The sequence below is a fragment of the Phytophthora sojae genome, assembly GCF_000149755.1.
Source record: "Phytophthora sojae unplaced genomic scaffold PHYSOscaffold_4, whole genome shotgun sequence".
In the NCBI taxonomy this organism is placed as follows: domain Eukaryota; phylum Oomycota; class Peronosporomycetes; order Peronosporales; family Peronosporaceae; genus Phytophthora; species Phytophthora sojae.
The window spans coordinates 2,324,319-2,352,260 of record NW_009258118.1 but is presented as its reverse complement, the minus strand read 5'-3'; the positions used below and the strand labels follow the sequence as shown (position 1 = coordinate 2,352,260).

The 27,942-nt window shown below is 53.6% G+C and overlaps 12 protein-coding genes across 12 annotated transcripts; 3 read left to right on the top strand and 9 right to left on the bottom strand.

Annotated features, from left to right (window-relative positions):
• Window positions 1-277: 277 nt before the first annotated feature.
• On the top strand, window positions 278-1,159 carry PHYSODRAFT_503796 (hypothetical protein; the record flags this gene model as incomplete). Its single annotated transcript, XM_009527994.1, has 1 exon — window positions 278-1,159. The coding sequence occupies one exon, from the start codon at window positions 278-280 to the stop codon at window positions 1,157-1,159; it is 882 nt and encodes a 293-aa protein (XP_009526289.1).
• Window positions 1,160-1,269: 110 nt separating this feature from the next.
• On the bottom strand, window positions 1,270-2,072 carry PHYSODRAFT_498358 (hypothetical protein; the record flags this gene model as incomplete). Its single annotated transcript, XM_009527993.1, has 6 exons — window positions 1,270-1,302; window positions 1,381-1,466; window positions 1,530-1,602; window positions 1,670-1,753; window positions 1,825-1,853; window positions 1,937-2,072. 6 exons carry the CDS (start codon window positions 2,070-2,072, stop codon window positions 1,270-1,272), a joined length of 441 nt encoding a protein of 146 aa, XP_009526288.1.
• Window positions 2,073-2,373: 301 nt separating this feature from the next.
• PHYSODRAFT_500615 (hypothetical protein) lies at window positions 2,374-3,138 on the bottom strand (the record flags this gene model as incomplete). The annotated part of the gene is made up of 2 exons (XM_009527992.1): window positions 2,374-2,950; window positions 3,056-3,138. 2 exons carry the CDS (start codon window positions 3,136-3,138, stop codon window positions 2,374-2,376), a joined length of 660 nt encoding a protein of 219 aa, XP_009526287.1.
• Window positions 3,139-3,591: 453 nt separating this feature from the next.
• On the bottom strand, window positions 3,592-5,349 carry PHYSODRAFT_331237 (hypothetical protein; the record flags this gene model as incomplete). The annotated part of the gene is made up of 1 exon (XM_009527991.1): window positions 3,592-5,349. The coding sequence occupies one exon, from the start codon at window positions 5,347-5,349 to the stop codon at window positions 3,592-3,594; it is 1,758 nt and encodes a 585-aa protein (XP_009526286.1).
• A 228-nt stretch (window positions 5,350-5,577) lies between these two features.
• On the bottom strand, window positions 5,578-6,741 carry PHYSODRAFT_503118 (hypothetical protein; the record flags this gene model as incomplete). Its single annotated transcript, XM_009527990.1, has 2 exons — window positions 5,578-5,753; window positions 5,817-6,741. The coding sequence occupies 2 exons, from the start codon at window positions 6,739-6,741 to the stop codon at window positions 5,578-5,580; spliced, it is 1,101 nt and encodes a 366-aa protein (XP_009526285.1).
• A 1,079-nt stretch (window positions 6,742-7,820) lies between these two features.
• PHYSODRAFT_559940 (hypothetical protein) lies at window positions 7,821-9,301 on the bottom strand (the record flags this gene model as incomplete). Its single annotated transcript, XM_009527989.1, has 1 exon — window positions 7,821-9,301. One exon carries the CDS (start codon window positions 9,299-9,301, stop codon window positions 7,874-7,876), a length of 1,428 nt encoding a protein of 475 aa, XP_009526284.1. The 3' UTR covers window positions 7,821-7,873.
• A 6,262-nt stretch (window positions 9,302-15,563) lies between these two features.
• On the top strand, window positions 15,564-16,698 carry PHYSODRAFT_331234 (hypothetical protein; the record flags this gene model as incomplete). Its single annotated transcript, XM_009527988.1, has 2 exons — window positions 15,564-15,577; window positions 15,666-16,698. The coding sequence occupies 2 exons, from the start codon at window positions 15,564-15,566 to the stop codon at window positions 16,696-16,698; spliced, it is 1,047 nt and encodes a 348-aa protein (XP_009526283.1).
• Window positions 16,699-17,249: 551 nt separating this feature from the next.
• Window positions 17,250-18,209, top strand: PHYSODRAFT_499114 (hypothetical protein; the record flags this gene model as incomplete). The annotated part of the gene is made up of 1 exon (XM_009527987.1): window positions 17,250-18,209. One exon carries the CDS (start codon window positions 17,250-17,252, stop codon window positions 18,207-18,209), a length of 960 nt encoding a protein of 319 aa, XP_009526282.1.
• Window positions 18,210-18,929: 720 nt separating this feature from the next.
• Window positions 18,930-20,075, bottom strand: PHYSODRAFT_285896 (hypothetical protein). Its single transcript, XM_009527986.1, has one exon. It carries the CDS (start codon window positions 19,964-19,966, stop codon window positions 19,010-19,012), a length of 957 nt encoding a protein of 318 aa, XP_009526281.1. The 5' UTR covers window positions 19,967-20,075; the 3' UTR covers window positions 18,930-19,009.
• Window positions 20,076-22,404: 2,329 nt separating this feature from the next.
• Window positions 22,405-24,682, bottom strand: PHYSODRAFT_331230 (hypothetical protein; the record flags this gene model as incomplete). The annotated part of the gene is made up of 6 exons (XM_009527985.1): window positions 22,405-23,281; window positions 23,356-23,487; window positions 23,552-23,673; window positions 23,740-23,829; window positions 23,908-24,343; window positions 24,423-24,682. 6 exons carry the CDS (start codon window positions 24,680-24,682, stop codon window positions 22,405-22,407), a joined length of 1,917 nt encoding a protein of 638 aa, XP_009526280.1.
• A 192-nt stretch (window positions 24,683-24,874) lies between these two features.
• Window positions 24,875-26,164, bottom strand: PHYSODRAFT_331229 (hypothetical protein; the record flags this gene model as incomplete). The annotated part of the gene is made up of 2 exons (XM_009527984.1): window positions 24,875-25,966; window positions 26,069-26,164. 2 exons carry the CDS (start codon window positions 26,162-26,164, stop codon window positions 24,875-24,877), a joined length of 1,188 nt encoding a protein of 395 aa, XP_009526279.1.
• Window positions 26,165-26,300: 136 nt separating this feature from the next.
• PHYSODRAFT_544888 (hypothetical protein) lies at window positions 26,301-27,919 on the bottom strand (the record flags this gene model as incomplete). The annotated part of the gene is made up of 6 exons (XM_009527983.1): window positions 26,301-26,453; window positions 26,543-27,227; window positions 27,310-27,417; window positions 27,501-27,592; window positions 27,678-27,789; window positions 27,869-27,919. 5 exons carry the CDS (start codon window positions 27,917-27,919, stop codon window positions 27,051-27,053), a joined length of 540 nt encoding a protein of 179 aa, XP_009526278.1. The 3' UTR covers window positions 26,301-26,453; window positions 26,543-27,050.
• Window positions 27,920-27,942: the final 23 nt, after the last annotated feature.

The following is a 27,942-nucleotide window of genomic DNA, read 5'->3' as shown; positions in this document are numbered from 1 at the left end:
GCGGTCTAGTACAGGTACAAAACTAAAGAAGAGTACATCGTTTCCCTGTAAGGGCATCCGTACAAGCTAGCTTCGAACTGCGAGACCCCCCCCCCCCCGGGCCCACCACCCGGGTCCCCAATGGTGGCTTAGCGTCTTTTTGTTTGACGCGGTCTCATATTCAAGTGTGTCAGTGCTCTATCAAGCTATTCATACAAATGTGAAGTACCAATGATTTATGATACCGAATTATAATAACAGGAGTGATACCCAATCAGAAGTCATTATTCGTGTGGCCATGCTGCGTGCTATCGCGACACTTCGACCTGCATTGACGCGCCGCGTCCACGGCTCGGCGTCGCTGCTACAAGCATCCAACCCCCTCGACAACAACCCCAGCTCTTCTCAAGACAATGGCGGAGGTCTGGTTCGACTTGCGAAGCTGATGGCTCAGAAGGGGCTTTGCTCTCGCCGTGAAGCGGAAGCCTACATCCAGGCTGGAGATGTCCTGGTCAACGGCGAACGGGTGCAGGCAGACTGGCTCAAGGTACCTGCTGACAGTGACGTCCGCCTGGACTTCCGAGCCCAGCGTCATCAGGACAAGAAGGTCACGCTGGTGCTTAACAAACCGTTGGGCTACGTGTCCTCCCAGCCGGAGCCCAACAAGACGCCGGCAGTGCGGCTGCTCAGCTTTGAGAACGAGTGCCGCGAGCTGAGCCGCGTCAAGCCGCGACAGAACGTGGAGCCTGTGAGTCTGTGGAAGATGGCGGTGTGTGGCCGTCTGGACGTGAACTCAACAGGTCTACTGCTCTTCACGCAAGACGGGAAGGTGGCCAAGAAGTTGCTGGACCCCAAGAGCGGCATCGAGAAGGAGTACCTTGTCCGCGTTGACCTCAATCTGGACCCGATGACGGATGCTATCCAAAAGAAGATCGAGGTGCTGCGTGCCGGTGTGACGTCTGACGAAGGAATTACGTATCGCGCCAAGTCTGTGGAGGTGCTGAACGCCAACCAACTGCGCGTGATTCTAACGGAAGGCAAGAACCGACACATTCGTCGCATGTGTGAACACGTCGGACTGCGGGTCATGGCTCTCAAGCGCGTACGAATTGGAGGGCTTAAGCTCGGGTCACTGCCTGTTGGACAGTGGAGATACTTGCAGCCGAATGATAAGCTTTAGAATGAAGACAAGAACGTTTGTTGAGTGGATCTGTACGCTGATAGCGGAGAAGTAAATGAATACGGCTCATGCGCGAATCGGTGCTGCAGAACTCAGGCGCCGCCACGTGCTTACTTGAACTCATGGACACAGGAAGCATCGATCTGTACAGCATAACCAAAAGTCGGTAGCGTTTAGATCGTCAATTTATGCAGGAGCAACGACCTCAACGTGCAGCAGACCTTGTGCTCCTTAGTGAAGCGGACGCCCTCCTTTGCTAATAACGTCCGCTTCTTCTGGATGCAAGGCGATTCTTCTCCAGTAGCGCCTAGAATCATGCGTGCACATGCTTAGCAGTGACCATTATTCAGAGCTCACTCTTTCAACTCACCTTGAAACCCGCCGATGTCCAGCGAAGCCGCAACAACTCGGTGACACGGCACTTCAGGCGCAAATGGGTTTTTCTGCATCAATAAACATTGAGAGATCCCTACTCTTTTTCCGTTCGGCCGTAGGCTAACTGCAACTTACGCGTAGGGCCTGGCCAACACATCGTGGGCCAGAGTGGAGTGCCTCCGCCACACCACCGTAGGTGCTCACTTTTCCTGCCGGGATCTTCAGAGAACACGGGCTAAGCTGTTGCCGGCCAAAGCTTACGTATATCATAGCGTTTGGACTGGACGCACCGTTGAAATGAGCTCGTACACCCGCGATTCTACCTCGCAGGAGAATCCACACATGCTCACAGTCAAGCTTTCAAGACGATTCCAACGAGAAACGAAGTGTGCGTCGTCTCACCGAACTCGGTGATTTGCTTGCCGCGCCACAGAATGTGCTGCGTGGGCTTGGGCTTGCTCTTGGTCGTGATGCCGGGCTTGCGCTGCTTCGCCGTCTTGGCGGGCGACTTCTTCGCCTTGCTGCTGCGAAGCGTCATCTCCGCAAATTCGATTGTGTGGAGGCTTTGTTCAGTCCCATGTGTCCATCTGGCGCCAAGTGTCGAAAGTCGCGCAGACGGTTGCGCGAAAGCCCCCAGAGTCAAAGTGCAACAACCAGCAGCGTAAACGAAAGCCAAAGCGAATGGAACACAACCTGACGCTCCTTAGATTACCAAGCCTGGTGCTCCCCGAAGCAGGAAGTCTCTATAGCCACCGCAGTTCTCTGTTGAGAGCGTCACCCGCCAGCACCTTCCTGCTCCTGTCCACCTCCACTGCTGGACAAGAGATGCCTAACTCAATCTACCGTCTCTCGACCTCAATGGCGAGGCTCACCCACTTCTTCTTGGACGGGCCCACCTTCTGCTTCTTCTCCTCGTCAGCCTCAGCCTCGCCGGCAGCCTCCTTCTCCTCGTCCGCGGCCGACACCACGGCGCCCGCGGCGTACTCCTCCTCGATCGCGTCGTCCACACGCACCTTGACCGTGTGCTCGCCCAGCGTCTTGATGGGCGTGGGCAGGTCGATGCGGGCCACGCCCACGATCAGGCCGTGCTGCTTCTCCAGCATGTCCGAGATGTTCTGCGCGTTCACCTCGCTGTGCAGCTTGACGTCGGCCTTGCTGGCCGTGTGGCGCTTGAACACCACCTCGACGTTGCTGAGGCGGTAGATGATGGCCTCCAGCTCATGCTCCTTCTCCAGCTCCGACTCGTCCACCGACTCCTTGTCCCCCTTGTACTTCTCGCGGTTGGCGTCCGTGGCATACACCGCCAGCTTCTCCGGGTACAGAAAGTTACGCGCGTAGCCCGCCTTCACGGACACCTCGTCGCCGCGGAAGCCGAGCTTGGGCACGTCCTCCTTGAGCACCATGTTGACGCGGTGTCTGCCAGCCACAGATTTACCAGTTGAACATTAGTTTTAACGGTGATTCTACAGGTATTTTGGTGCAGATTTCGAGCAGATCGAGATGAGATGAGCGTGCACTTACGCGAAGGAGCGAGCCAGCAGCGGCTTGACGCCCTGCGGCCGCTGCAGCACCGACACCAGCTTCGTCGTCGAGCGCGCCAGCATCTTGGAGAGCTCCCTGAGGTTATGACAATCAGGGCCACAAAAACACCGAGTGGGTTTCGACCAATCAAAGAGGAGGTAGAATTTTGGTGTGTTTCACATTGAATACAGCCATCAGTGTGAAAGATACTGCGTGGGCTATTAATTTGCCAGCATGGCCGAGGCGACGCAGAGGCTGCAGGCGATGCGTGGCGACAACGCGCAGCTCATGGAGACCAACTTGTTGCTGCTGATGGAGATCCGCGAGACGGACACCGAGATCGACACGATGCGAATCCAGCTGCGCGCACAGTGCGACACCCTGCAGAAGCGCGGGATACAAGTACCCGAAAACTTTACGGAGCTGCTCGCCCAAAGTCTGCAAGGCAACCAGAGGCCAGCACCTGCAACAACTGAGCAGCAATAGGATCTTGCAACGAAGGGCTTATTACAACAACTCTATAATTTCTAACCTAGTCAATGTTTGGGAGCACACCCTCCCGTGATGGACCAGCACTTGGTGTGCGGGTTCATACTCAGCAAGTTGACTGTCGTGGACCAGGCCAATGCCGACAGCAGAACGCCGACCATGCAGAGACCCATTCGCCGGTGCACACCTCCATTTCGACGCAGCTCTTGCGTAGCAGCCTTCTGAGCCGGCAGTAGGGGCAAGAACACCAGAGAGAGCAACTTCATGCCGTAGCAGATCAGGATGGTGATAGTCACGTCCCGGCGACTCGTGTACGAGTCCGCCTGGATGTCGTGTTTCCAGACGTGGAACTGAGCGTTGATGAGCTTGGCAGCGGTGCGGCCGAACGGAGCGGCCACATGTGACGTGGTTGACAAAAGTCCGAACAGCGCGCCTTCGGAGCCGAACTCGACGAGTTCAACGATCACATAGTTGTCGACGATGAACTGCACGGCATGAGGGATGTACACGATGATCGGCGCGCCGAGCCATAGCCACTGGCTACGATTGATGTCCCAAGTGACCAGCATCGTCATGATTAAGTCGGTGAGAATGCCGAACAAGACCGTAACGGCGATCGCAACTCGCCAATTCCAGTTGAGACCGGCCTGTGCCATAACTCCGAGGGTTCCAGTGTACACGAAAGTCCCAATGATGGCCATGATGCTCGCATTGAAGGGCGTGGCATGCACCCAGTAGAGCTTGATGTTGCTAAACGCCACTGGATTGAAGTTGTTGAAGACACCGGAGAGGAAATCGTACGCTGCAAGCTGGCAGACGGCGCGCTGCTGGAGAATTTGCCAAAACCGGGAGATGTAGACACTGAACTTGGGTGGCTGGACCCGTTCCTCACGGAAAAAATACCGCGCAGCAGGCGCAAGCGGAACACTCAAGCATCCGAGCATGAACATCATCTGCGAAAATGACAGCGAGTATTCGAAGGACCCGCCGTACTCGATTCCGTTGAAAGCCACTGCAACCACGAAGGCACCTAGAGCGTGGAAACTCATCCGCACGCTGTGGACGCAGCTCTGCAGACGCCCACGTGTCGTCGTCGGTTCTCGCTGTGCATACTCCACGACAACAGCATCGGCTGGTACCTCAGCGAGCAGATACCCGAAGGCTGCTAGCGTCATCGGAAGTACATACTGACCTGCTGCATCAGGCGCACCGTGGTTGATACTTTCTCGCTGAGACTCGGTCCGTTGCTCGGGTCTGACCGAGTGCATCGCTGGGTCTCCATAATATGGCGCGGTGCCGGGGAAGCTTGCCATCCTGAACAACATGCAGCAGCAGAGAGCCCACCCAAGCACCATGTACGGTCGACGACGATAACCTGCGACCAGGAAGCAGTCACTCAAGATGCCGAAGAAAACCTTGTACGACCACGGGAGATGAACCAGCACATTGGCGGACACCACGGTAGTTCCTTCAGCGTTGAGGTAGCCTTGCATTAGCGGGTAGATCACAGCGGGCAGTACCCCACTGACGAAGCCGATACCAGCGTACTGTGCCAGCAGTCCCAACACCTCACTGGACAGCAATCGCGGTGGTGCACCAACGCGTAATGCACCATTTTCCAGTTGGCTGGAAGCGGAGCTTGGTGACGCGATAGGGGCTGGTTTAAAGGCAGAATCGTAGTGCGCTGCGTTGCTGGTGGGATTCTCGCAGACAACAGGAAGAAGCTGTTGACGTTCGTTCGTCTGCAACGCCCATTTTGAAAGTGCACCAAGATGAAAGAGGATCGCACCACCGGATTTGCTCATGACCAGCAGATGGCACTCAACTCGTGAGATTCAAGTGCTTTGGACGAGGAATCTTCATCCACCGCACCACCGCGGGGCTTTCGTATTGGGCTGAGCCACGCGCCTTGCCTTAGTGAACGAGAGGTGATGGCGACGTGTATCATTCCTAAAAGGCAAGAAGGAATTGTGCTACATTAGTGTATTGCAAACTTCGGTCGGTATGTAACTCATTGCATTCTGTACACGTTTTTAGTAGCCCAGCACCGTCAGGAAGCTGGACACACACGAAGTGTTGAAGGAGACCTTGTTGAGTCCGTCGTCGTACTCCACACTCATGTTGACCTTGCTCATGGCTTCCTTGAATTGCGTGTACTCCGTCGAGTACGGGTTGTCGCCTCGGACGTTCACCGTGACACCACCCGCGCCTAAGAACCCTGTAATGACGCCTTCAAGGGCTGGCGAGTCCTCTAACATGACCACGCGGAAACTCTGGTTGCTCAGTCCTCGCGGCATTCCGAGCTCCGGCTTCTCTGAGTACGCATATCCAAGGTAGCTGTCGTTGTAGTATACACTCATGTTCAGTGCGCCGATACCTTGCAGCCCCATGGCTGACGGATTGTTGATCGACGCGTTGACGTCCATTTCGTACACTCCGTCGCTGCACCCCCACAAGTCGATGTGCTGCACCTCCGGGTCTAGCTCAGCGAAGTTGTTGAAACCCACCAGCGACAGCGTGCGCTCGAACTTGATGTTGTTGAACGGCAGACCCCAAGCATGAGCGTCGATCTTTGCTGACATTGTAATTGGCACGGTCTCTTCCTGCATCATGGCCTCCGACATCGCGTTGAATGCCTCAGCGTCCAATATCACCATGGTCGTGTTCATAGTCAGGTTGTAGTTCTGCTCGCCCGACTCAATGTGTTGACCCACGACTCCCGCAGTGCCGAACTCCACTCCGTCGTAAATCAACGATGCTGTCACCGGGTCAGTAGTGGCAGAAACTGGTACGTCGTACTGCAGGTTCACACTGAAGGTCACGTCGATCTCCGTGTCGCTCGGGATGCTAGTGACGTCCATGTAGTTGATGGTGAGCGCCACCTTGTCCATGTAGTGCCGAATGACAGCAGGGATGACGACGAAGTATACGATGAGCAGCGCAGCAATGAGGAATAGCAAAATCAGACCGATGATAATGCACCACCGCCTCTTTCGGCTCATGCGCCACCGGAAAAACTTGACCATGGGGCGGCCATTCTTGTCCAGCGGGATGTCTTCGTCATCCTTCTTGTTTTCAGCCTCCGGTGTCGTGGCGTCAAGACGCAGTGCCGTCTCGTCGTGATAGTGCGCGTCCTCCATCGCAGGTGTCCTTGCCGGCGTGTGCACCTCCCTGCCCTCGTACTGATTCGGAGTCATGCTTAGTAGGATTTTGGTTGCAGTCACTAGCCACCTGGTGAAGTGAGGCGAGCTTCCTCTCGGCGCCGCAAAAAACGAAATGGCAGCTTATCAAGCCAAGCAGCTTGGTGGACGGACAGCACAGGTGCTTTGTATCCTCAGTGTCAACTGTCACAGGAGTCGAGAGTTATCCAAGCATCTCCAAGTTGGTGCAAATGGTGTTGACTGTTCAGGTTCATGAAACTGCGTGCTGGAAGTGGCAAGCGTGGCTGCCTTACTCAGATACGACGAGGTTTCGCTCACAACCGAGACGCAAAGGAAACATGCCTGGGAAGTCGAGAAAGGTACTCTGACTAACAAATTTATTGGGTTTAAGGAGCACATCTGTGGTTTTGGGGAAAAGGTTGATACTTAGATACCGCTGGATCATCCTTCTATCCGGGTGTTCGTGTTGGTGTAAGTCAGTAACGCAAGACTGAAAACGCAATTCCTCGGGCGATTTCCATGATGACGGCCTGTACCTTGACAGTCAAGGCGTAGTCCAGCGTGGCATAAACCAACAAGGTGTTGTTCCTGCTGAACGGTTTGTAATGTAGCAGACTGCCATAATGAAGAGCAGTCTGAAGCTGTACTCCAAATCAAGACCGCATCGGTCGATGACGAGGTATCCGAAAACGCTAGGAACTGGTGCTCAAAAGTCGTGAACAGCAAGGTGCAGGTTGTACTACATGTAGAGATGATAATAATCGTAGGTAAATCAGCTCTCTTTACGCTCGAGCGGAACCGAGCGTCAACACAACTGACGTGAAATCGATCGACTGCTTCTGACGTTCGTGCAATGGCGACTGGTAGTCCGGCCAGACGGCTCAAGCTCAGTTCTTTCGGTTCGTGACTGCTGTGTTGGCGCAGCTGACACAACATGAACTTTGTTGCTTGTTCTGTCGATGCACCCCCCCCCCAACGGTTTCGCGACCTACATGTACCTGCGAATTACTACAACAGTATTGGTAGTAGTAAGAGCGAACGTTGGGGTTGTATGTGTTGCTGACGCTGCCAGGTATGGCGAAAAGGTGAAAACGAAAGTGGCAAACTGTTACTTTGTAAATAGGGTGGGGTATATTATTTTCTCGAAGGTAGGCCAGCTAGCTCCGATCTAAACAACCTGAGCAGCGACGTCGCTAGCACCAGATGCGTCATCGTCACTCGACGATGCCTCCTCAGCTTCACGAGCGGTCTGACGGTGCCAGGCATTGACGAGTTCCAGCTTGCGCGCAGTCTCTGCTGACATCGCTTTGTCCTCAGCGGCGTCGTGGGTCGAGATTACCACATCCTGCTCGTCGGAGTCGGAGTCGGCGGTGTCGTCACTGCTGCTCTCCAGCAAACTCTCCTTGGACAGGTCGTCCAGCTCGATGGGCTCTGCCGCGGCGGTCTGGGGAGGCGACGACTTGGCGAAGCAGTTCTTCATGTTGACCCAGTTGAGGCCGATACCGACGAACGACAGCCCGAGACCCACGGTCTGCTCCATCGAGAGCACGTGGCCGAACAGGAACACCGACAGCACGATGCTCAGCACCTTACGGCACGTGCCGATGATAGCTGTGGTCAGCGCGCCAAACTTGCTGATGGTGAAGAAGATGAAGGCCTGGCCGAAGGCGCCCGTCAAGCTGAGCATCATGAGGTTGGGCAGCGACGGCACCACATACTGCAGGAATACTGGCACTTCACCGTTCACGACCATACCGGCAGCAGAGAAGAGGGCCTTGTAGATGTTGACGTAGTACATGAGGTCGAAAGCTCCGATGTGGTACGCCTCCATGAACTTGTCTTCCAGTGCGCCGGTGGCGCCATCGAAGATTAGCGACAGCACCAGCAGCGAGAAGCCCAGCACCATGTTGGGGGTGCGCTCCTGCTCAGGCAGACTGTCGTGGCTCTCGTTGCGCGGCGCGGCGCGGTGGTGCTTCTCGTGGGCGGTGCCCAGCAGGAACACGGCCACGCCGACGGACAGCACGAGCACCGACACGTACTTCTTGAAGGCGTACTTCTTGCCGAGCAGCACGCCCATGATCATGACCGGGATGGACTTGCACGACTTGCCCAGGATGCGCGTGATGTACGACACGTAGCGCAGCGCCACCATGGACGCGATGGTGGAGCCAAAGGCCAGTGCACCGACGATAACCAGGAAACTCTGCGGCATGGTGGACGGCGGCTCCTTGCGCGCGCGGCTGAGGCCGATGGCCACCACCGAGTTGAACACGCAGAACACGAAGGTCATGGACAGCTCGCCCAGCACGCGATGGGTCGTGATCTTCTCGAGCACCACGCCGTTGAGCGTGAAGGACACCATGATGCCGACGCAGCAGTAGGCCAGCAGCCAGATGCTGCCCTGCTCCCTCTTGGCCGGATGCGACTGCTGCTGTGCGTGCTGCGACTGGTGGGCGTCGGCCAGTCCGCTGCTGCGCATGTCCACGACCGTCACCGGCAGGCGCTTGGGCTCCTGCACCGACGGCGCCGTGGCCGCGTCGTCCAGCACCACCTCGGCGTAGTGCACGCGCTGCGAGTCCTCGATGCTGCACACCATGCTGGTCGTCCCTGAGCTGTCCTGTAACCTGCGTCGAGATTCCGCTTGTGCGGCGGGGCGTGGCGGGGCGGGGCGGGACGGAGCGGGCCTGGTGTCGCCAGAGGTGCCGGTGGCCGATGCTTTACCTGAGACTTTTTGCCGGCGCTGCGTTGCCTTACTGCGCGCTCTGATTGGTGGCTGTAATTGGCCAATGACTCTCGCGAAGGGCCGTAGGTCATAGACGGCGCGCGTACCCCAGGCCCAAATCTTACGTAACCTTGTCCAATTTGGGGCTTGAAGATTTCGTTGCTGTCACGCACTCAGAACGGCTGCCTTTGTAGCAGTACCTTTGTTAGCTAAAGAAATACAAATACAAGCGGAGGACGTCACTCGCGATAGTGTCGATTCAAACCATCGTGCGCCAGCCAATTCATTCTGCGTTGGGAGATCTGTCTCCAACGAGCGTCCTCCCTACTGTACATTATGTAGTCGGCTGCCTACGTGGCCCCACTGAATTTGAACTGAAGCACCTTAAACGTGCCGCAACGTTCGTTTGACTGCCACTGTTCATCTCACCATAAGGTCAACTCTGCAGTGACCAGTACTCATTTCGCTGTAACCTGACTCATTTAGGGGTACGAGTGCACCTATTTCCACGCTGCAGCCAATGAGCGACGCCAACTTGTCCAGCGAACAAGTGATCCCTCGGATGCGGCGGAGATTGCGACATCGCTGTCGGCAAATGGTGTCTGCAACCGATGCAGTGCAACAGCGGCAACCGCGTTACTAAAAGCTATGAAAAACGACGAGCAGTGCAAAAGCCCTACACATTTTTCTTCTGCTGCCGTTGGCGTCGCCGGCAAGGCCACTGCTGCCATTGATGTTCCGGCAAGGCTGCCGCCGGCACCGTTGCGGCGGTGGACAGACTACTGAAAGGAGCCCTGCTAGCTGTTCAGGTGCTTTGGCATAGCCGCGTCAGTTTCGGCGGTGGCGGTGGCGGTGGCGGAGAGACTGGCGCGCTCGGGTGCAAAACGCGCACTGATCCGTTGCACTGGCGTGTTCCAACTTGGAGCCTCCTATCCCAGGTTGCTGCGAAGTGCCTCATGGCGCCGTCCGCACGAGCATAATATACATATTATTTACAAAAGCACAGGTACAGGTAAAAATACAGGGTAAGTTGATGTCAGTAAAGCGACTCGCAATCGAGATGTTGTAGTCACTAAAGTGAATGGTCTCGCCAGTCGAACATGTGATGGCAACACGTTGAAGTGCAGCACTACATGTACACAGAAGAGGGAGAAAAGCTTGTGTATGTAGGAACTCTGAAACACTGTACTAGTATTAGCTAAAAGATCTGATGGATCTGATGCGCTACAGTGCGAGTTTATCAGACAACATTACTTACGTAACTTTCGTAGATAAACATTAGCTCCGACACCGATTGGACCAAATACAGTATTGTGGGTTCTACTCAAAATTTCCGAACCGGCCGATTGCAATCGCCCGAGCCAAATCGCTCCCCAATCGCCCCGGCCACTTGGATTGTCAATTGGAACTCGATTAAGTACGATTTACATATGGCATTTCTTGTTTGGAGCGGTTTCGATCTGCACTTGAATTTGTATTGGTCGATTTTCGAAATCGGCCCGATTTGGAAATTTTCAACGGATTTGACAATACTGTCTTAATAAACAACCTCCGATATGGATAGTGTATAGCAGACTATCAATGCTATATAGAAAATAAAGAAGGGGCATATATCAATCTAGTACGGCGCATTACCTTGATCAAAATGAAGCGTAATTGATGGTACGGTAAACCACGTGCTTTGGCTCGAGCCATAACGGCAAGTCAACACTTTGAGGGTCGAGAAGGTTAAAAGGGTCGACAAAGTTTGCTATAATGAACTAAGGTACAACAGCAAAATCACTATAAATGAGAACATCAACAAATCTGAACCTTTCGTTGTTCCAATATGTTATATAATTTCTTCCAGTCTATTTGTTGTTACCTGGTTGTTTATTGAGGCACATTACTGTACTCGTACATGTATGTTTTATCGCATGTTTTTTGAAGCAGGCTATCTCTGTTACCGTAACAGCCAGCGCGACCAGCTCTTAACCAACCTGAAGTAAAACAATTTTGCCCGAACACGTAACATTTGTTGAATAATTTGAGGGTTTTACACGTCACAAACTGGACGTGATCAGTCATCGCATAATGGGCAATTTTTAAAACTGTTTTTTTAAATGTTGTTATTAGAATTAACAACGGTATTCATTATCTGAAATATACATTATTTTCACTTGGCCAACAGTTGCAACGAAATATAGTGATGTGCCACAATAAAGATGACCTGATTGGTTTACAATTTTCAAGTATTTTGTATGAGTGCTTTCGTACACAAAGCAGTACAGCTGCGGGATAGAGTTTAGAAGGTTATAAAGCTTCCAATCTTCTTTATTGAAGCACATTCCTGTAGTAGTTTTAGACACAGTAGTTTCGCAGTGTGCCGAATTCAGGATCAAGATCAAGTATCAATATGATATATCAATTCCGTTTACAAACTGAGAGGGTGGACCTTCCAAGCTCTTAGAGAGAATACATTGAGTGCAGGAATCAGGCATTACAGGCTTCATAGACTCTATAGATACATTTGTATAAATTGCAGAAAGTATGGGGTCCTCTGCAACGAGATGTGAATAACGAACGAATTGGGAAGGATATTCGCTTAAAATGCATTTCAGTTTGTGGGCGGAGTCTGTATATGCAGTAATCATCAGAGGCCTATTGTATACGCTCTTGTATTCTGTCCTCCCTCGTACCTACCTAGCTAATGAAGGTGTACTCAAGCTTGCCGTTGTACTGGAAGCTGGTGCATACAAGCGAGCGTACTCCTCCAGCGCAGCCAGCAGCTCCAAGTCCGAGTGCACCAGCGCACTGCCGCAAGCAAAGTTACCCCCCCCCCCCCCCCGGCCCAGTGGAGACTATGTCAGCGAATCATTAGGAGCTGTAGCGACGATATAGGGATACGACACCATGCCATCATGGCCTGTGCTCTCCGACAACTCCACTCCATCTGCTCGCCGCGTAAAAGTCTAGCTATTGTCTGCACTTCGTCGCCTGCTGCCTTCTTCAAAATCATTTTCGCGAATAATTTTTTTGTTCGCCCTCGTGAAACAAACCCACGTGAAGTTCCACTCGGCCGTCGCGCTTGGGCTCACTGGACTTGGGCTCCAGAATTGCACCGTCCGACGGGTCCACAATCTCCGTATGCACAAAACTTCCTTTCTCCATACATGTCGTATCCATTACCGCGTAGTCCGGACCGTTGATGCGCCTGTGTAACTTGCCCTTGAGAATGTACTCGGATTTCAAAAGGTGTCGCACGCAAACCCTTTAGTACATGACATGTTGTACCGCTTCCTCATCACGTCTGCAATCTCTCCGAGCTTTGCCGTGGCAATCCCATCCACATATCTGTCTCGTGTCCGGAAAAGATACTCGACCCTGCGGACAGTGCCTTGAGCCTCACGAGCAGCTTTAGCAACTTCGCTATCATCTTTAGGATTAGGCAACTCATCTTTCTTAATGCGTGCGCGCCGTACCAGTAATGCCTTAAGCCCGCGATAGTCACTTCTGCCTGACCCGCCTTAAAATTCTCAACACCTCTGGCAGGAAGAACACAAAGCCACATACATCCAATTCTCCTTACCGCAGCATGGGCAAAACAGGTTCCTGTTCTGCGTCATCCACCTGGCGTCTGCGCACGTACTGGTACTTCAGTAGAAGCAAGGGGAATTGATCGGGTCTCGATTTGACCAGTTCTCTCTTGCTCCATCCGAACTTGTCGATAGAGAGGTAGGCCAACCCAAGCTGATGCACGCGCGTTATAAGCTCTTTCTCGGTTTTAAAAGGTCGATGGCTAGGGATGGGTCACAGCTCTTGGGGTTGGTAACCGTATATGTTGTAGTCGCCAGAGACCTATTATATAGGCTTGTGCAGTCTATTCTCAGTCGCGTCTACCTCGATAAGGAAGGCGTACTCAAGTTTGCTGTCGTACTGGCAGGTGGTACACACACGCAAAGCGTATTTATCCTAGCTGAGTGACACCCATGTCAAAGGGTTGTGGCGTCTATATAGGACAGCAGAACGATGTCGTTGGGATCGGCAATATTCGATTTTACTCATCGGACCAGGAGTCCCAACCGAGCTAAAGTCACCCCATCATCGTCGATGACCTTTATAAGACTATATTTACGAATGAGTGGTTTTCGTAAATCGAGTCTAGTGCCTTTGCAAGCCGATTCAGAAAATTCAGGTTTTATAATCAAGTCGCTGTATGGATTTCTAAGTTCAGATAATACGATCGTGATTATTGAAAAGTGCTAACAGGATAATAAAAACAATTTGCTATTAATGGTTAGTAGATTTTACTTTTTCGCAAAGTGTATGTGAAGTTAATATAATTACTTTCCAAATCCCACCTTTCATACCGAGCATTCCCACCCATTTGAACAAAACAATGAAAAAGCGAAGTTAGCTTAACTTCGTGAAAGTATTAGTTTTTAAGTCGAACAAAACCAAAACAAAATCTCAACAAAACTAAATTTGATGGGCATGCAATCAGAAAGAAACCGAAAACGCTGCGTACTATCATGTAGCTATATTTAACTGTGTGTTAGCTTGGTTTGGTAGTTATGGTCGTTTTGTAATACTTCTAATGGGTCGCCCTCCTTAACTTTATTGGCTCACCCCGTCTGCAGCTTTGACACGGTTTTCGTTCAAATGGGTAGGAATGTTTTTCGGGTTATAGAGGCATAACTTATGCTTGCAAGTCCGCAGCTCTACGTGTATTTTTGCGTGGAATCGACAATTAAAAATGAGTTATCGATTTTAAAATTTCAGTAGATTAATAACAAATACCGAATTGTTATGAGAACAAAACGTTTTTTTATAATAGCATTAAACGTGTTGAGTCAAAATTCAGTATGTGGTTCTACACAAAAACACATACGTCATTAAAAACGATTTGCAGACATTTTTTGCGTGCAAAAAACGTCTAGAATCAGATAATCCGTGTGCCAGTCAGGGACGCTATTCTTATCAGTAAAATATGAGCACGTCCAAAGAGTTGCCCCGCTCGGCTGCTGCTCAAGCACCATTATGTATAAACGATTGGACAAAAGGGAAAACGTTATATGTTATTAATGACACTTTGTTTATAGCCTTTTTGGCATAATGGACTAAGCGAGGCACAAACTTTAAAGCGGCAATTCAGGGCTTTCTTCAATAGTGTATCCGGTCAAGATTAGCTTCGAGATTTTGGTCCTTGATTTTGTCCTTGATTTGGAGGCTGTTGGGGTTAAGAAAACTGCCTGGCTGGTCCCATTAAATTGAACAAGCATTCTAGTAGCCGTATAAATGACCTTCAGTGACCCGGGTAGCTGCCACCGTGGCAAGCTGGATGAAAGCCAAATCCAACAATACCCAAAAGAAGCAGGCACGGCGTACTGTTTACTAAGTACAGTAGCTAAGTCCATCAACTGGCGGGCACAATGGTTACCCAGACTCGTGCATTATTCCGCGATCAGACCGGCGATCGATGTACGAGATAAACCAAGAGTCTATTTGCACCGCCTTGATACTGATGAGCAGTCTATCAACGATGGCAGTCGCCATCCACTTGTGCGCAGATACGTCGGCCCGTCAGCAAAAGTAAGTACAAAGGGGACGAGCACACGTTTGGAAACAAATTTGACCTGTAGTAGCTGCCAGTATTGACAACCGACACTAGTGTCATTTATACAGATAGAAATCCCTGGCTTCAAGATCATCAAAACTTGTGAATCCGTTACGCATACTCTTGGCTCGTCCTTAAACTCAGGGTTTATGATTTTCGTTGATTGGTGACCACCATCAACATGGCAGACTCGCGGGACGTGCGCACTCAATACGAATGAGCGAATCTTCGCACAACCCCTGTTCGAAAAGCCTCGCTTTTTGCATCCTCTCCAATACAACATGCAGCACTGCAATACCCACTGCATGCAGTGGGTATTACCGTATAGTAATAGTACTGGATCGGCGTGGGTCCGTGAATCCACGATAACGCTTGCACTGTGACAGGCTTGATATAGCGGGGGCATGGGATACAGGGGGCATCTCTGTCGCTGAGGCAGGATCCGCTCATATTGCTGCACTTCGGGTTTTGCGGTGTCAAGAGGAGGCTCGCTTCCGAGAGAACAGGAGCAGGAAAGCGGCGCACAGAGCACAAGCACTCATGACCCCGAACCAGTACGAAGGAGACAAGGGGGTGCGAACGCCGATAAGTACATAACGATACAGGGCTGCACCTCGAAGTCACGACCCCTGGCGTCGACAGCAAGAAGGACGACGAAGACATCCCGCTGGACAAGAACGGACGCCCCATGGTCAAGTTCTTCCGGTGGCGCATGAGCCGCAGGAAGCGGCTGTGCATCATCTTCGGACTGATCTTGCTGCTGCTCCTTATCGTACTGCTGATCTTCCTCGTCATCATCCCCGCCATCATCCAGCACTACATGAACGAAGTGGTGCTAAGCATCAACTACATGGACGTCACTAGCATCCCGAGCGACACGGAGATCGATGTGACTTTCAGCGTGAACCTGCAGCACGACGTGCCGGTCTCAGCTACGACCAAAGCGATGAACGCCTCGTTGATCTACGGCGGCGTGACGTTCGGCACTGTGGGTATCGAGGCGCTGGGCATCAAGTCGGGCAAGCAGAACTACAACTTGACTATGGACACGACCATGGTGATCTCCGACCTGGACGGATTTAACGCTATGGCGGAGGCGATGATGGAGGACGAGACGGTCCCGATCTCAGCTGAGGCGGAGGTTGACGCTCACGCTATGGGTCTTTCGTTCAACAACCTGAATTTTGGGCGGACGCTATCGCTGGTAGGTTTTAACAAGTTCCAGACCTTGGATCCGGAGGTTCAGCACATCGACTTGTGGGGGTGCAGCGACGGAGTGTACGAAATGGACGTCAACGCGTCAATCAACAATCCGTCAGCCATGGGGCTGCAAGGCATCGGCGCACTGAACATGAGTGTGTACTACAACGATAGCTACCTGGGTTATGCGTATTCGGAGAAGCCGGAGCTCGGAATGCCGCGAGGACTGAGCAACCAGAGTTTCCGCGTGGTCATGTCAGAGGACTCGTCTGCACTTGAGGGCGTCATTACAGGCTTCTTCAGCGGTGGCATCGAAGTGAACGTCCGTGGTGACAACCCGTACTCGACGGAGTACACGCAATTCAAGGAAGCCATCAGCAAGGTCAACATGACAGTGGAGTACGACGACGGACCCAACAAGGTCTCCTTCAACACTTCGTGCGTGTCCAGCTTCCTGACGGTGCTAGGCTACTAGGTAGCATTTCCACCGACCAGGCGTAGTCCAGAGTACGATTCTTTTGCTCTCGTTGTTGCCAGCACACGTCCAGTCTTGTAGAGAGCAGTAACCTCAGTAGGCAACATCAGGGTGTCATCATGAGCTAAGGAGTAATGCGATAGAGCTTACGTCTCGTTGGACTCGAGTTATTTCCGTCGTTGTTCGAGCGTCCACGGCGGTGGGCTCAAGAAGCCAGCGCTACTGTCATCCATTTCGTTTCACCCCCGAACAAACGCACTAAAAGTGGACAGAACCCGACAAGTCGAAGCGACCTGAAGCTCTACTCCATTTCACTACTTGCTACGACTGTCGAAGATCGATCGCGACAGGCGGCAATTCCACAAGAGATGGCAAGAGAGCACGAGGACATGGCGGCGACGTCGCCCAGCACGCAGGTGCCGTACCGCGAACCGTTCTCCGTGCGACTTAACGTCGACGGCGCAAGCCTGAAGGAGCGCAAGGAGAGTGAAAGCCACGACGTAATGCTCGTGCCGGACGAGAAGCCGCTGAAGAAGTTCCTCTGGTGGTACATGACCAAGAAGCAGCGCGTACTCGTCATCGTGGGGCTTGTGCTGTTGATGTTGGTCGTGCTGCTCCTCATCGGGTGGTTCGCCATTATCCCGGCCAGCATCCGCCACTGCGCCAGCAGTGTGCAGATGACGCTCAACTACATGGACATCGTGAACATCCCGGACAACTCGACACTCACCGTGGATCTGAGCTTGAACATCCAGCACGACGTAGGCATCGCTGCGACAACGGACAGCACGACAGTCTCTCTGCTCTTCAATGGGGCCGTATTCGCCACGCTTCCTTTCCCCGGACTCGATATCAAGACTGGATCGCAGGACTACAACATCACCATTGACGCCGACATGCCGATCACAGACCAGAGCGTCTTCAACGCCATGTCGGACGCCCTCATGAACCAAGCTGAGATCACGTTGACGGCCACCGCTTCGCTCGATGCTCATGCTTTGGGCATGTCCTTCAATGACCTCAGCTTCGAGCGAGATCTCCCTCTCGAGGGCTTTACAGGATTCAGCGACCCAGAGCCCGTGATCGAGAACATTGAGTTCACTACTTGCACCTCGTCCGAGTACCTGATCAATATCAATGTGACTCTGGACAACACGGCGCGCATGGGGCTGGACGGCATCGGAGCACTCAACATGAGTGTGTATTACGGCCAGGAGTATCTCGGCTACGCGCTATCGCAGAAGCCCGAGCTCGGCATTCCTCGTGGCGTGAGTGACCAGTCCTACCTCATTACTGTGGACACGAGCGCCGTCTCCATTTCCAGTATGGTGCTGTCTTCTTTGGCTGGTAGCACGCAGTTCTACATCGTGGGAAACAACCCGTACGTTACGACGCATGGCCAATTCGTCGAGGCGCTCAGCAACGTCAACATGAGCGTGCCATCAAGCAGCGGATCGCTCACCAACATGAATTTCGGCTCGTCCTGCAGTCTTGTGTCGCTACTTTCGTAGACGATCTGTGCAAGTACTGTTATCGGATGGGAGATACCCAACTTGCTAACCTTTAATCGATGCATCGCGTCAGTTTTGACTTTATCGCAATGTCCACACTGGGTAAAGTATGTTAGCATCCGTCGTCTTGGTGGCAAGCGAAGCTGCTAAACCGAAGACCAGCGTTCACGTACTGGTCGAATTCAACATCAGGAAAACATTATTCGATTGAATCGGCTCGTGTGTGTCATTCATTCGTGAAGGCGAGTCACACGTAAGCTTATGCTAAAATGTCCTCTCACTCTGGTGCACGCTTTCAGCAGTCTGATGAACTTTGGTTAGCGACTGCGATTAGGCACTTCGAAGTAGTTCGCACCCGGGGTTCTCCGGACGACGGATGGAGTTCACCAACACGCTGTCCATGGTGTGCAGAGGCGTGCTTATATACAGTACGGACCACCGACACCAAGCGCCAGTGCTATCGTGGTTGGCGTGCAATAAAGCTCGGGCTTTCACGAATGCATTGTGCAGTTGCTGTGCAGTTACCCGACGCATGCGGAAGTTGACCCACTACACGATGGAGGAGTCCTACGAAGACGGCTCGCGTAAAGCGTTCACCATTCAAAAAATTGCTGCGCAGGTTCGAGTCAAATCTTGGTGTGTGTACGGTATGAGCTGACCTCGGGGCTATCCCCTTTGCTGCAGAGAACCCGCTCGTGAACACCGAAGAAGCTGAGTGGAGGCGAACTGACTTTTATTACCGTATAAGCCGTGCTCGCTTTGCTGTGCTAATGGCTACCGTGGTCTAATACATTGCTCTCCTACGCGAGGAGCGACAGGATGTTGCACGAGGTGTTGAAGCCCAGGCTCGAGAGGCCGTCCGTGTAGACGATGCTCATGTTGACCTTGCTGATGGCCTCCTGGAACTGCGTGTACTGCGTCGAGTACGGGTTGTCGCCCGTGATGTAGAACTGCGCCTTCTTGGCCACGACACCCAGAGCCATGGCCTTGAGCGCCGTCGAGCCCTGCGGCACCGTGGCGCGGAAGAGCTGCACGCTCTCGCCACGGGGCAGACCCAGCTCGGGCTTGAGCGATTCGGCGTATCCCAGGTAGCTGTCGGAGTAGTACAGACTCAGGTTGAGGGCGCCGATGCCGTCCAGGCCCATAGTGGCCGGGTTGTAGAGTGTCACGTTGATGTCCATCTGGTACACGTCGTTGGTGCAGCCGAACCAGTTGATGTAGTCGATCTCCGGGACCGGGTCGCTGAACTGGTTGAAGCCGTTGATGGGCAGCGTGCGCTCGAGGCTCAGGCCGCCGTAGGTCAGGCCCAGGGCGTGCGCCTTGATGGAGGCCTCGGCTCCCAGCTCCACCTCGGCGTCCTCCACGAGGCCCTCGGCCATGAGGTTGAAGGTGTCGACGTCCGAGAGCGTGAGCGTGCCGTCCACCGTGAGGTTGTAGTCCTGCTCGCCCGTCTTGATGTCGAGGCCCGGGATGACCACGGAGCCGAAGGCCACGCCGCCGTACAGCAGCGAGGCCGCGATGTCGTCCGTGGTGGCGGCGATGGCGATGTCGTGCTGCACGTTGAGGCTGAGCTCCACGGTGAGCGTCGAGTCGCTGGGCACGCCCTTGACGTCCAGGTAGTTGATGGTGAGGTCCACCGAGTTGACGTAGTGCTGGATCACGGCCGGGATAACGGCCAGGAACACGACGAGCAGGATCACGGCCAGCAGGATGACCACGAGGCCGCAGATCAGCAGGATGCGCTGCTTGCGGGTCATGCGCCACTTGAGGAACTTGACCAGCGGGCGGCCGTTCTTGTCCATGGGCACGGCGAGGTCGCCGTCGTCCTTCTTGCTCTCGGCGCCGGGCGCCGACACGTCGAGCCGCAGCGCGGTCTCGTCGTTGTAGTGCGCGCCCTCGGCCACGGGCGTGTGCACCTTCTCGGCGTACTGGTGCGGGGTGCTGCTCATGCTGCTGGTGCGGTCCGGGGTGCTGTCTCTCGAGTGCGCAGAATGCAAAGTGACCTTGCCCAAGCCAAGCAAGAGCTGTAGGCGGTGCCTGAGCTGGGTCCCTCGTCCGTCACCTGTCAAGCGTGTCATGCCTGCCCCTGTTGCTAACGCGGGAGCTCAGGGTGATGGGCAAGCCCGGTTTCGCCGAACCTGCGATAATATAAGTGCGACTTGATATCATGAAACACAGGCTATCTGAACATAACTGCAAATCTTGAATTTGAATTAAGTAGAATGTTAATTTACAGCCTTAGCTAAGTATTAATTATCAAAATAAAAAGGAATCGAACTGGCTGCAGATGAGTCGATTTTTTCTGATGTGCCTCAGCGCAACACTGGCGAGGGACTCCAGGATGAAGTTTAGGCGACACTTGTATAGATCAACATCATCCCCGCGAAAGCCAGCGCATGTTTGCCAGCCACTGTGCCTAGCTAGGCTCGGCGGCAAGGTTGTACGAGACGCGGTGGTGTCGATTACCAGGATCGTACAGTATCATGTGTCGAAGTTTGTCAGGCGTTCAAGGCGTTGATGCTTGTAGAATTGTGAACAGCTCGACACTTTATTGCGAAGCGAAAAAAGCAAATCAATTCTGCCCAAATTGAACCTCTCGCTGCGCATGAAAGACCGCCGAAGGCTGCGCTGCGACCAGATCGGGTCTGGCGGTCGATAAATGCTCTTCTCACCGGTATTCGGAGGCAGCTTGAATTGCTGCAAGCCTGCTTACAACATTTTGGAACAATCGGCACCCTTGACGTGAGCACGATTTCCTCGGGATTGAACTAGAACCCCTCAGGTTTTATTGAAAGAGTCGAGTGTCCGCAGCAGCGCGAGTGCCAGTATAATTAATTCAGCGTTATCGCGCTGTGGTCGCCGCCCTCGGCAAGGCGTCCAGGCCGGTCTCATGCCACGCTGCGACTGGGATGCGGCTCACCGAATTTACATCATCCTGGCCGCATAAAAACCCAGGGCGACGTCGATAAAACCTCGTCCCTGGCTTTAGTGGTCCCGTGCGACGTGTCCGTCAGGTGTAGGTAACATTTCCACTGGTCTCCACTATTGGTCAGGTCATCGATCATATTTGTCCGTATCCGAGTCCGTCACTATCGGATCTGCTGGTCTGCTCGCTCGAAGCACTGGTGCTGGCGGCCGATCAGCAAGTGCGCCATCTCTTGCCGACACCGCTGCCCGCCTGCCATTCGCCTGGACAGGTCCGTCCCGAACTACCCGCCGCCTTCTGGAACTCGACCGTCGACCGAAGATGGAGGACGAGAAGCTCATCCGGCTCCATGACATGCTCTCCAAGCTGCGCCCGGGCGGCAAGAAGGTAGGGCTTGTTGTTGGTGTTCTTTGATTGCGCCACCGCGCGAGTCGGCGGCGTCTTTACAGGAGGCAGCATGGAGACTGAACGGGAGCGCGTTTGCGTGCCGGATGCGCTTTTGTAGGGCGGCCTGGGCTTCGCTTCGCTGGGCGGCAGGAAGGGCGTCAAGCGCTCGGATGGACTGCCCAACAACGGCCTCTACTCCATGTTCGTGCGCCGGGGAGAGGGTACCTACCAGCACAAGCACTGGGAGGAGGACAAGGAGGATGAAGACGATGAGCAAGACGTGAGCGACAAGAAGGCCAAAAAGGACAAGAAGAAGAGCAAGAAGAAGAGCAAGAAGGACAGCGACAGCGAGGAAGAAAGCGAGGAGCTCTCGAAGAAGAAGAAGCGCCTGAAAAAGGAGAAGAAGGCGAAGAAGAAAGCCAAACGTGCTGCGGAGGAAGCCGCTGCTGCTGCTGCTGAGTCCGAGGCTGAGGAGGCTCCTAAGAAGAAGAGCAAGAAGCGGAAACTGGAGCAGGCCGAGGACGAGGACAAGGCCGCCGCTGTCGAGGACGACAAGGAGGAGGCGGCCGTCGTCAGCGCCGAGGAGGACGCCCCCAAGCCCAAGTCCAAGAAGGACAAGAAGAAGCACAAGAAACAGAAGCGAGAGGAAGCCGCCGAAGAGGAAGAGAAACCCAAGGAAAAGAAGGACAAGAAGGACAAGAAACACAAGAAGAAGAAAACCAAGCACTCCGAGTAGCACAGGATACATGTATCTTCATCGCTGGCTGGGGTCTGCGCACATTGAGGAGATCAACGCCGATCCACTAAGTAGCAAAAATTCACGTTGCATTGAGATAACAGGGCAGCATCGGTATGTGGTTCTCGTGTCTAACAATGCTGTGCTCACTTCTTGGCTTTGGACTGCGCCCGGAAAGCCGCGGTTGCCTTCTGCTCGCGACAGGTGGCGATTTCTAAGAGCATACTAAGGTGCATCACACGGTCCTCTAGCGTTTCGAGCTGCTGGAATTGGTCGGCGTGCAGCTGGATGACGGTCCAGCCCAACATCTCGAGGTGCCGCGCCTTCAAATCCACGAACCCGAAGGTTTTGGGATCCTTGTCTTCGTTGCCAGGTTCCAGTGCCTGGTAGCAGTCTGACGGGTTGAGCTCAATAGCGATCTTCTGCTTCGGCGCCACGACATCGAGGTGATAGCCCGTCTCCGTAGCGTACGAGGTCTCGTTTTGCATTCCGATCTCATCCAGCGCCGTAGAGACAAGGTGGTGCAGGCGGAAGGAAGAGCTCTTGCCCTTCTTCTGGTGGGCGTCGAACACGCGCTTGCACTCATCCTTCAACGCCGGTGACAATCGAAATTCGCTGGGTCGGTCGTAGAGCTCGCAATCCAGATGAACCTGGTACAGCTTTGACTTGAGGACTCGAAGCTTGAATGGCGGCTTATTCAGCTTGTCCAGCGCGCCAGAGTTCACCTCCTTAAACATTCGTCGGAATAGATCCTCGTCGAAGCTCTCCACAAACAAGAAGGATCGAGCAAGCGGCACAAGCACCTCTGCGGCTCGCTGCTTTTCCTCTGCACTTGTGTTTTCGGCGTCTAACTCGGCCAAAATCGACTTGCTTGTGGCTCGCAAAGCCTCCACAACCCATTCCTGCCTGCGGCTTTCCCTCGGCAGCAAATGGGCTACTGCCGTTACCACCATGCATGCTTCATGTGCGCTAATTTTTGGGTTCTCACTTTGCAACATATACACAGTCTGCGCCGCAACAGGCCTGATACAATACGCAGGCAGAATAGGATAATTAGTTGGCGTTACCACAAAGTAACTTGATCCGAGTTGACGTACTGCAAAATCGAGGTGCGACCGACGCCCAGGCGCATCAGTGCCGTCGTGATATTGGACATCGCACTGCCCGTTTTAAAGGCGGCAATGCCGAAATTCACCAGTTTTTCAGTCTCGTCGATCAGCTTCCAGAATCTGATCACAGTTAACCAACATGAGAAACGAAGTCCAGCGTACTTCCGACTGAATCTCAGCTCACCTCTTCGTATCCAACGCGTTCGGCTTGGCCGACCATTTAGGGAACAATGCTGGCGACGGAACTGCGAGTAGATCGTCTTCAGGCGCTTCCGATTTGCTTGTACTGTCGATGTGACTGACAGTCTGGTACAGCACACACAACAAAGTGGTTAATACTCCACCAACGCCTCGACAGTTCAGGGCTCTTACCAGCAAATTCGCTCGCGTCGTTCGCGTTGCCACAAACCGGCCAGCACGGTCGATCGCCGTTCGGATGTTGTATTGGTTCAAGTCGAAGACCTGTAGTACGCAAGGCCAGATAGTTAGTTGCCTTTACCAATCTAGTTTCAACCACTGCGTCGGGAAATCCTCACGTACATTTTCCTCCACCATTCGCAGTAGCTCTTGCAAGTCCTTCGCCATCAGCAGTTTGCGGTTCAGTTGTGCATTATCCGAGGTATACTCCTGGATGTTGTCGACTCGGCGGATCTGCAACAAGTCCTTAAGCTTGGGCTGCGTCTCCGCCATCAGGATCAACTCCGACCACATCGTAAAACTGAGCAGCGAGGAAGGGTACCCCGACAACGAAATCAACGGCGACTGGTCCTCCGGCATTTGCACCGCCACGCACGACGAGCTGAACAGGACCTTGTCCGACGAAAAGATCCGCGCCAGCGTGCCGACCTGGTAGTTGCACTTGATGCACAGCATCTTGTGCTTCCTCCAGCTCGAATCCACTTCCTCCACTGACTCTTCTGGGAACAAGTTCTTGAGCGGTTCGTCCGTCGCACTAGATACGTGGATCCCATTCCTCCTGTTCGTTGTGCCATTCAGTGTAAATTAGTGGCGAGTCTCTCAACAAATATATCAAAGCGACGATAACAAATTCGCACCATTTGAAGAAGACGAGGTCCTTCGTGGCGCTCAGAGTCGTGTTGCACTTGCCGCAGACCAACCGAGGCGCGGATTTGTCATCCGTGTCATCCACGGCCGCGGATTCACTGGGCGTGGGGTACGTGGTGCTGAAGGAGAAACTGCGTCGCGTCGGCACCGCATTCGCCAGTGCGAGGGCTTGAGGACGCAAAGGTTTCAAGGTGCTGCGGCACGCAGAGGCGCCAGAACGCGGAAGGAGCCGCACGCGCATCGCCCGCATTGTCGGCGAGCGGTTGAGGATTGCTGGTGATGACAGGATGTCGCACGAAGGAAATGTTGCGCGAAGAATGGTGGTCGATTTACACGCAACATTCGTGCGACGACTACTGCGGTCTTGACAACACCGTATGGGTTTTGTATGGACCAAGATGAAGTCGAGTACTGTATGGAATTGCTCTACATGTAATGGGATCTAGGACGTGGGCGAGGGCACTACGTAGATGAACTCCTCGTGGCTCTGTGTGCAGCTTGCGGAGCAGCTGTAGACAATGAGACTAAGCCAGTCCATGCCGCCTGGAGGCGCGATTGCTTTCGGAGCGTCGCCTGCGATGCCGTCAGACTTCTGCTGCGACGGAGTGTCGGCTGCTGCGAACTCGTCCACCTTGAGGAAGTAGTTGATCGTCGGCGTCAGCTGCATCTCGAACGAGCGTTCTTCGCCGCATCCTGGGCAGTTCGGCACCTTGAGGTTCTGCGGAATCACCACAGGCCATAGCGGCTCGCCGCCGTAGTCGTAGCGAAGGCACTGCAGAGGGCAACGGCTAATGCGCTTCTGGAATCGCAGCAAATGACGCTGCTGTGCGGGTGTTTTCTCGTACGATTCACCAGTTGAAGAAGCAGCTCCGGTTGCTTGAGCACCCGCTCCTTTCTTCTTTGAGTTCGAAATCACAGTACGTAGGTCTCCGATATCGGCGGACTTCTCCTCTTCCTCCTGCTTCATATACTGCTCGAGCAGTTTGTTCTCGTGCGCGAAGTCGTGCTCGGCCGTGTAGTCTTCATACGGCTCGTCGATCACTTCAATCGGCAGAGCTGGAAAGGCGTTTTGCTTGCCCACCGGAACATTTTTCTTCGCAGTATCCGCCTTCTTTGGCGCTGGAGCCGCCTTGGTGGTCTTTGCACTAGTCTTCATAGCATCATCTCTCTGCTGTAGAAGTGCCTCGAGATCCACAAGATCAGCCGCTGGAGTCTGCGGCTTGCTGTCGTCTTCGTCGTCACCCCAGTCGCTGTCATCGCTATCCGAGCCCCACGCGAGCTTCACCTTATCCACTTGCTCGGTCAACGTTTCGACTTCAGCTACCACCGGTACTTCCTTCACAGGCTCCACTTGGTCACGCAACACTCGCCAACTGCCGGGCGTCTCCGTGCATGCCACCGAGTTGCATCCGAAGACATACAACGTCCGGTCGGTCTCCACCGGAGCGTACACTTGAGCGACCAGGAACAATCCTTTGCCGCACTTCGCACACGTCAGGTTGCTGGCCTCCGATGGCGGCTCCGAGTACCAGGCCTGAACAAGCCCATCAAAACGTCGAAAGGGCCAATGTGTCAACAGCAACATTCAATATAAAAACAATGAGCCAGTCCACAACGGTTTTGATCCAATACCTACCGGAGTTCCTCCTGCCTTGCACACATAGGGCGATGCGTTGTCGACGCTCTGGCGCTCCTGGATCGTGCCCAGCAGCACGACGCGCTCCTCGTCCATTGCTCTCAAGTCAAGTGACAGAAGTGTACACAAAAATTGTGTTTCGTACTTAAATGAAACACAACACGGTGATTGGCTGAAAGTAGCGGTATCGCGCGGTCCTCACGTCCGAACAGGGCAGGATCGATTCCGAGCCAGGAAGAGCACGAGCAGAGCACCATGAGCGACAACAAGGAGATCCCGTCCGAGTACCGCATCTCGGAGAAGTGGGACAAGTGCCTGGAGAACTTCACGCTTTACTTCGGCGCCGGCCTCGTGGCTGGAGGCCTCACGTCCCTCGTGCTGGCGCGTACGTTTCCTCGACGCTCAGGTCCCAGGCGGGTGACCAAACTTAAGACCCGCAATTGACACGAGTGTTTTTCTCTTTGTATTTCACAGGTTCTGGCACGGGTCGTGGACTGATCACGGGTCTGGGCGCGGGCTCCGGCGCCGGCTCGAGCTGGACGACGTGCCAGCTGGCGTTCGCGGGGAACGCCGAAGCACAGGCCGCGCTGGACAAGACGGACAAGGCTGTGGGCGACATAAAGGACAAGATCTCGGGCTCCAACTAGATGTTGTCCGCTTGAGAAAAGCGAGGCGAGCACAGCGCTATCTTTTTTTTGCAGTCGGAAGTTTAGGAGGAGCTGAGCTGAGCAATAGCGTCCAGGGATCCTCGGCGTGTGGACTGGTAGAGCTGGGCTAATGCTCACGTCCAGGTGCACAGATGATGATTCAGATGCTAGACGGCGAGCTCAGCACAAGTCGATGAGAAAACTTGGAAAAAAGAACACGGAATATAATACTATAGGGTGGTGGTCAACAACCGCTAGCGATTCAGTGCCGCTTCTTGAGGTTTCCGGTCTTGCTGCACTATCGGGGAGTTGAGCGCATGAAGAGGCCGTCACTTTCAAGATTTCTGCTCGAACGTAAACTCGTACTCGCCTGCGCCGACCTCCACTTTGACGGGCTTGTCTACGGTAAGCTCATAGGGCTCGTGGGCTTCCAGCTCCACGTCGTTGATGCGGGTACCGTTTGTACTGTCGGTGTCGACGAAGAAGATTTTCCCCGTCGCCTCCATTTTAATCTGCACGTGAAAGAAGACAACAACGTCAGCTTATCCAAAGCAAAGTGGTCGGGCACAATGCAGCCAACGCGTAGTTAGTTACCTCTCCGTGCGACGTTGAAAGTTCAGAATCCTTCGGCATGCTCAATCCTCGAGGCGGTCGAAACTTTCGGCCAGTTGAACGGCCCACAAAGCAAGAGGAATGCCGTTTCTGTGTGAAGAAAAGTTAGGAGGCTAGAATGCATCACGTGCTGTGATTCACAGCACGAGCAATTTGGTATGAGAGCAGCTTACCACGTCAATATCCATGTGAAACTTTCGCCCTCGGTACGGTCCAGTGATGCATCGCACTGAAATGGAAAATGCTCGCGGAATCGAACTGTCATCTACTCAGCAGCCCCCAAAAGAACAGCATCAGCATAATAGTCCCTCGATTTCTTTCTCGTACTAACGTTAGTACATCATCCTTACCTTGCTCCAAGTTCTCCTTCTCGGCTTCTAGGGCATCCAACAGCACTTTCTTGCCAGCCTCAAACTCTCGTCTCAGCTCCTCCGCTCGTAGCTTCGCTTGTTCTACCAGCTTCTGCAAATCCAAGCGCAGACCAAACACCGTAAGTACACTGTCGTATTCCACCCAAAACCGTCCCTGCGGACAAGCATACCTTAGACGAGGCCCGGCAATCCCGCAACAAGAATCCTTGGACATCGATCATCTCGTCCAGCGGCTCCGACAGTT

Coding starts and splice junctions, on each gene's coding strand:
- PHYSODRAFT_285896 (XM_009527986.1), bottom strand. CDS start 19,966: ATGACCCGCAAGCAGCGCATCCTGCTGATCTGCGGCCTCGTGGTCATC.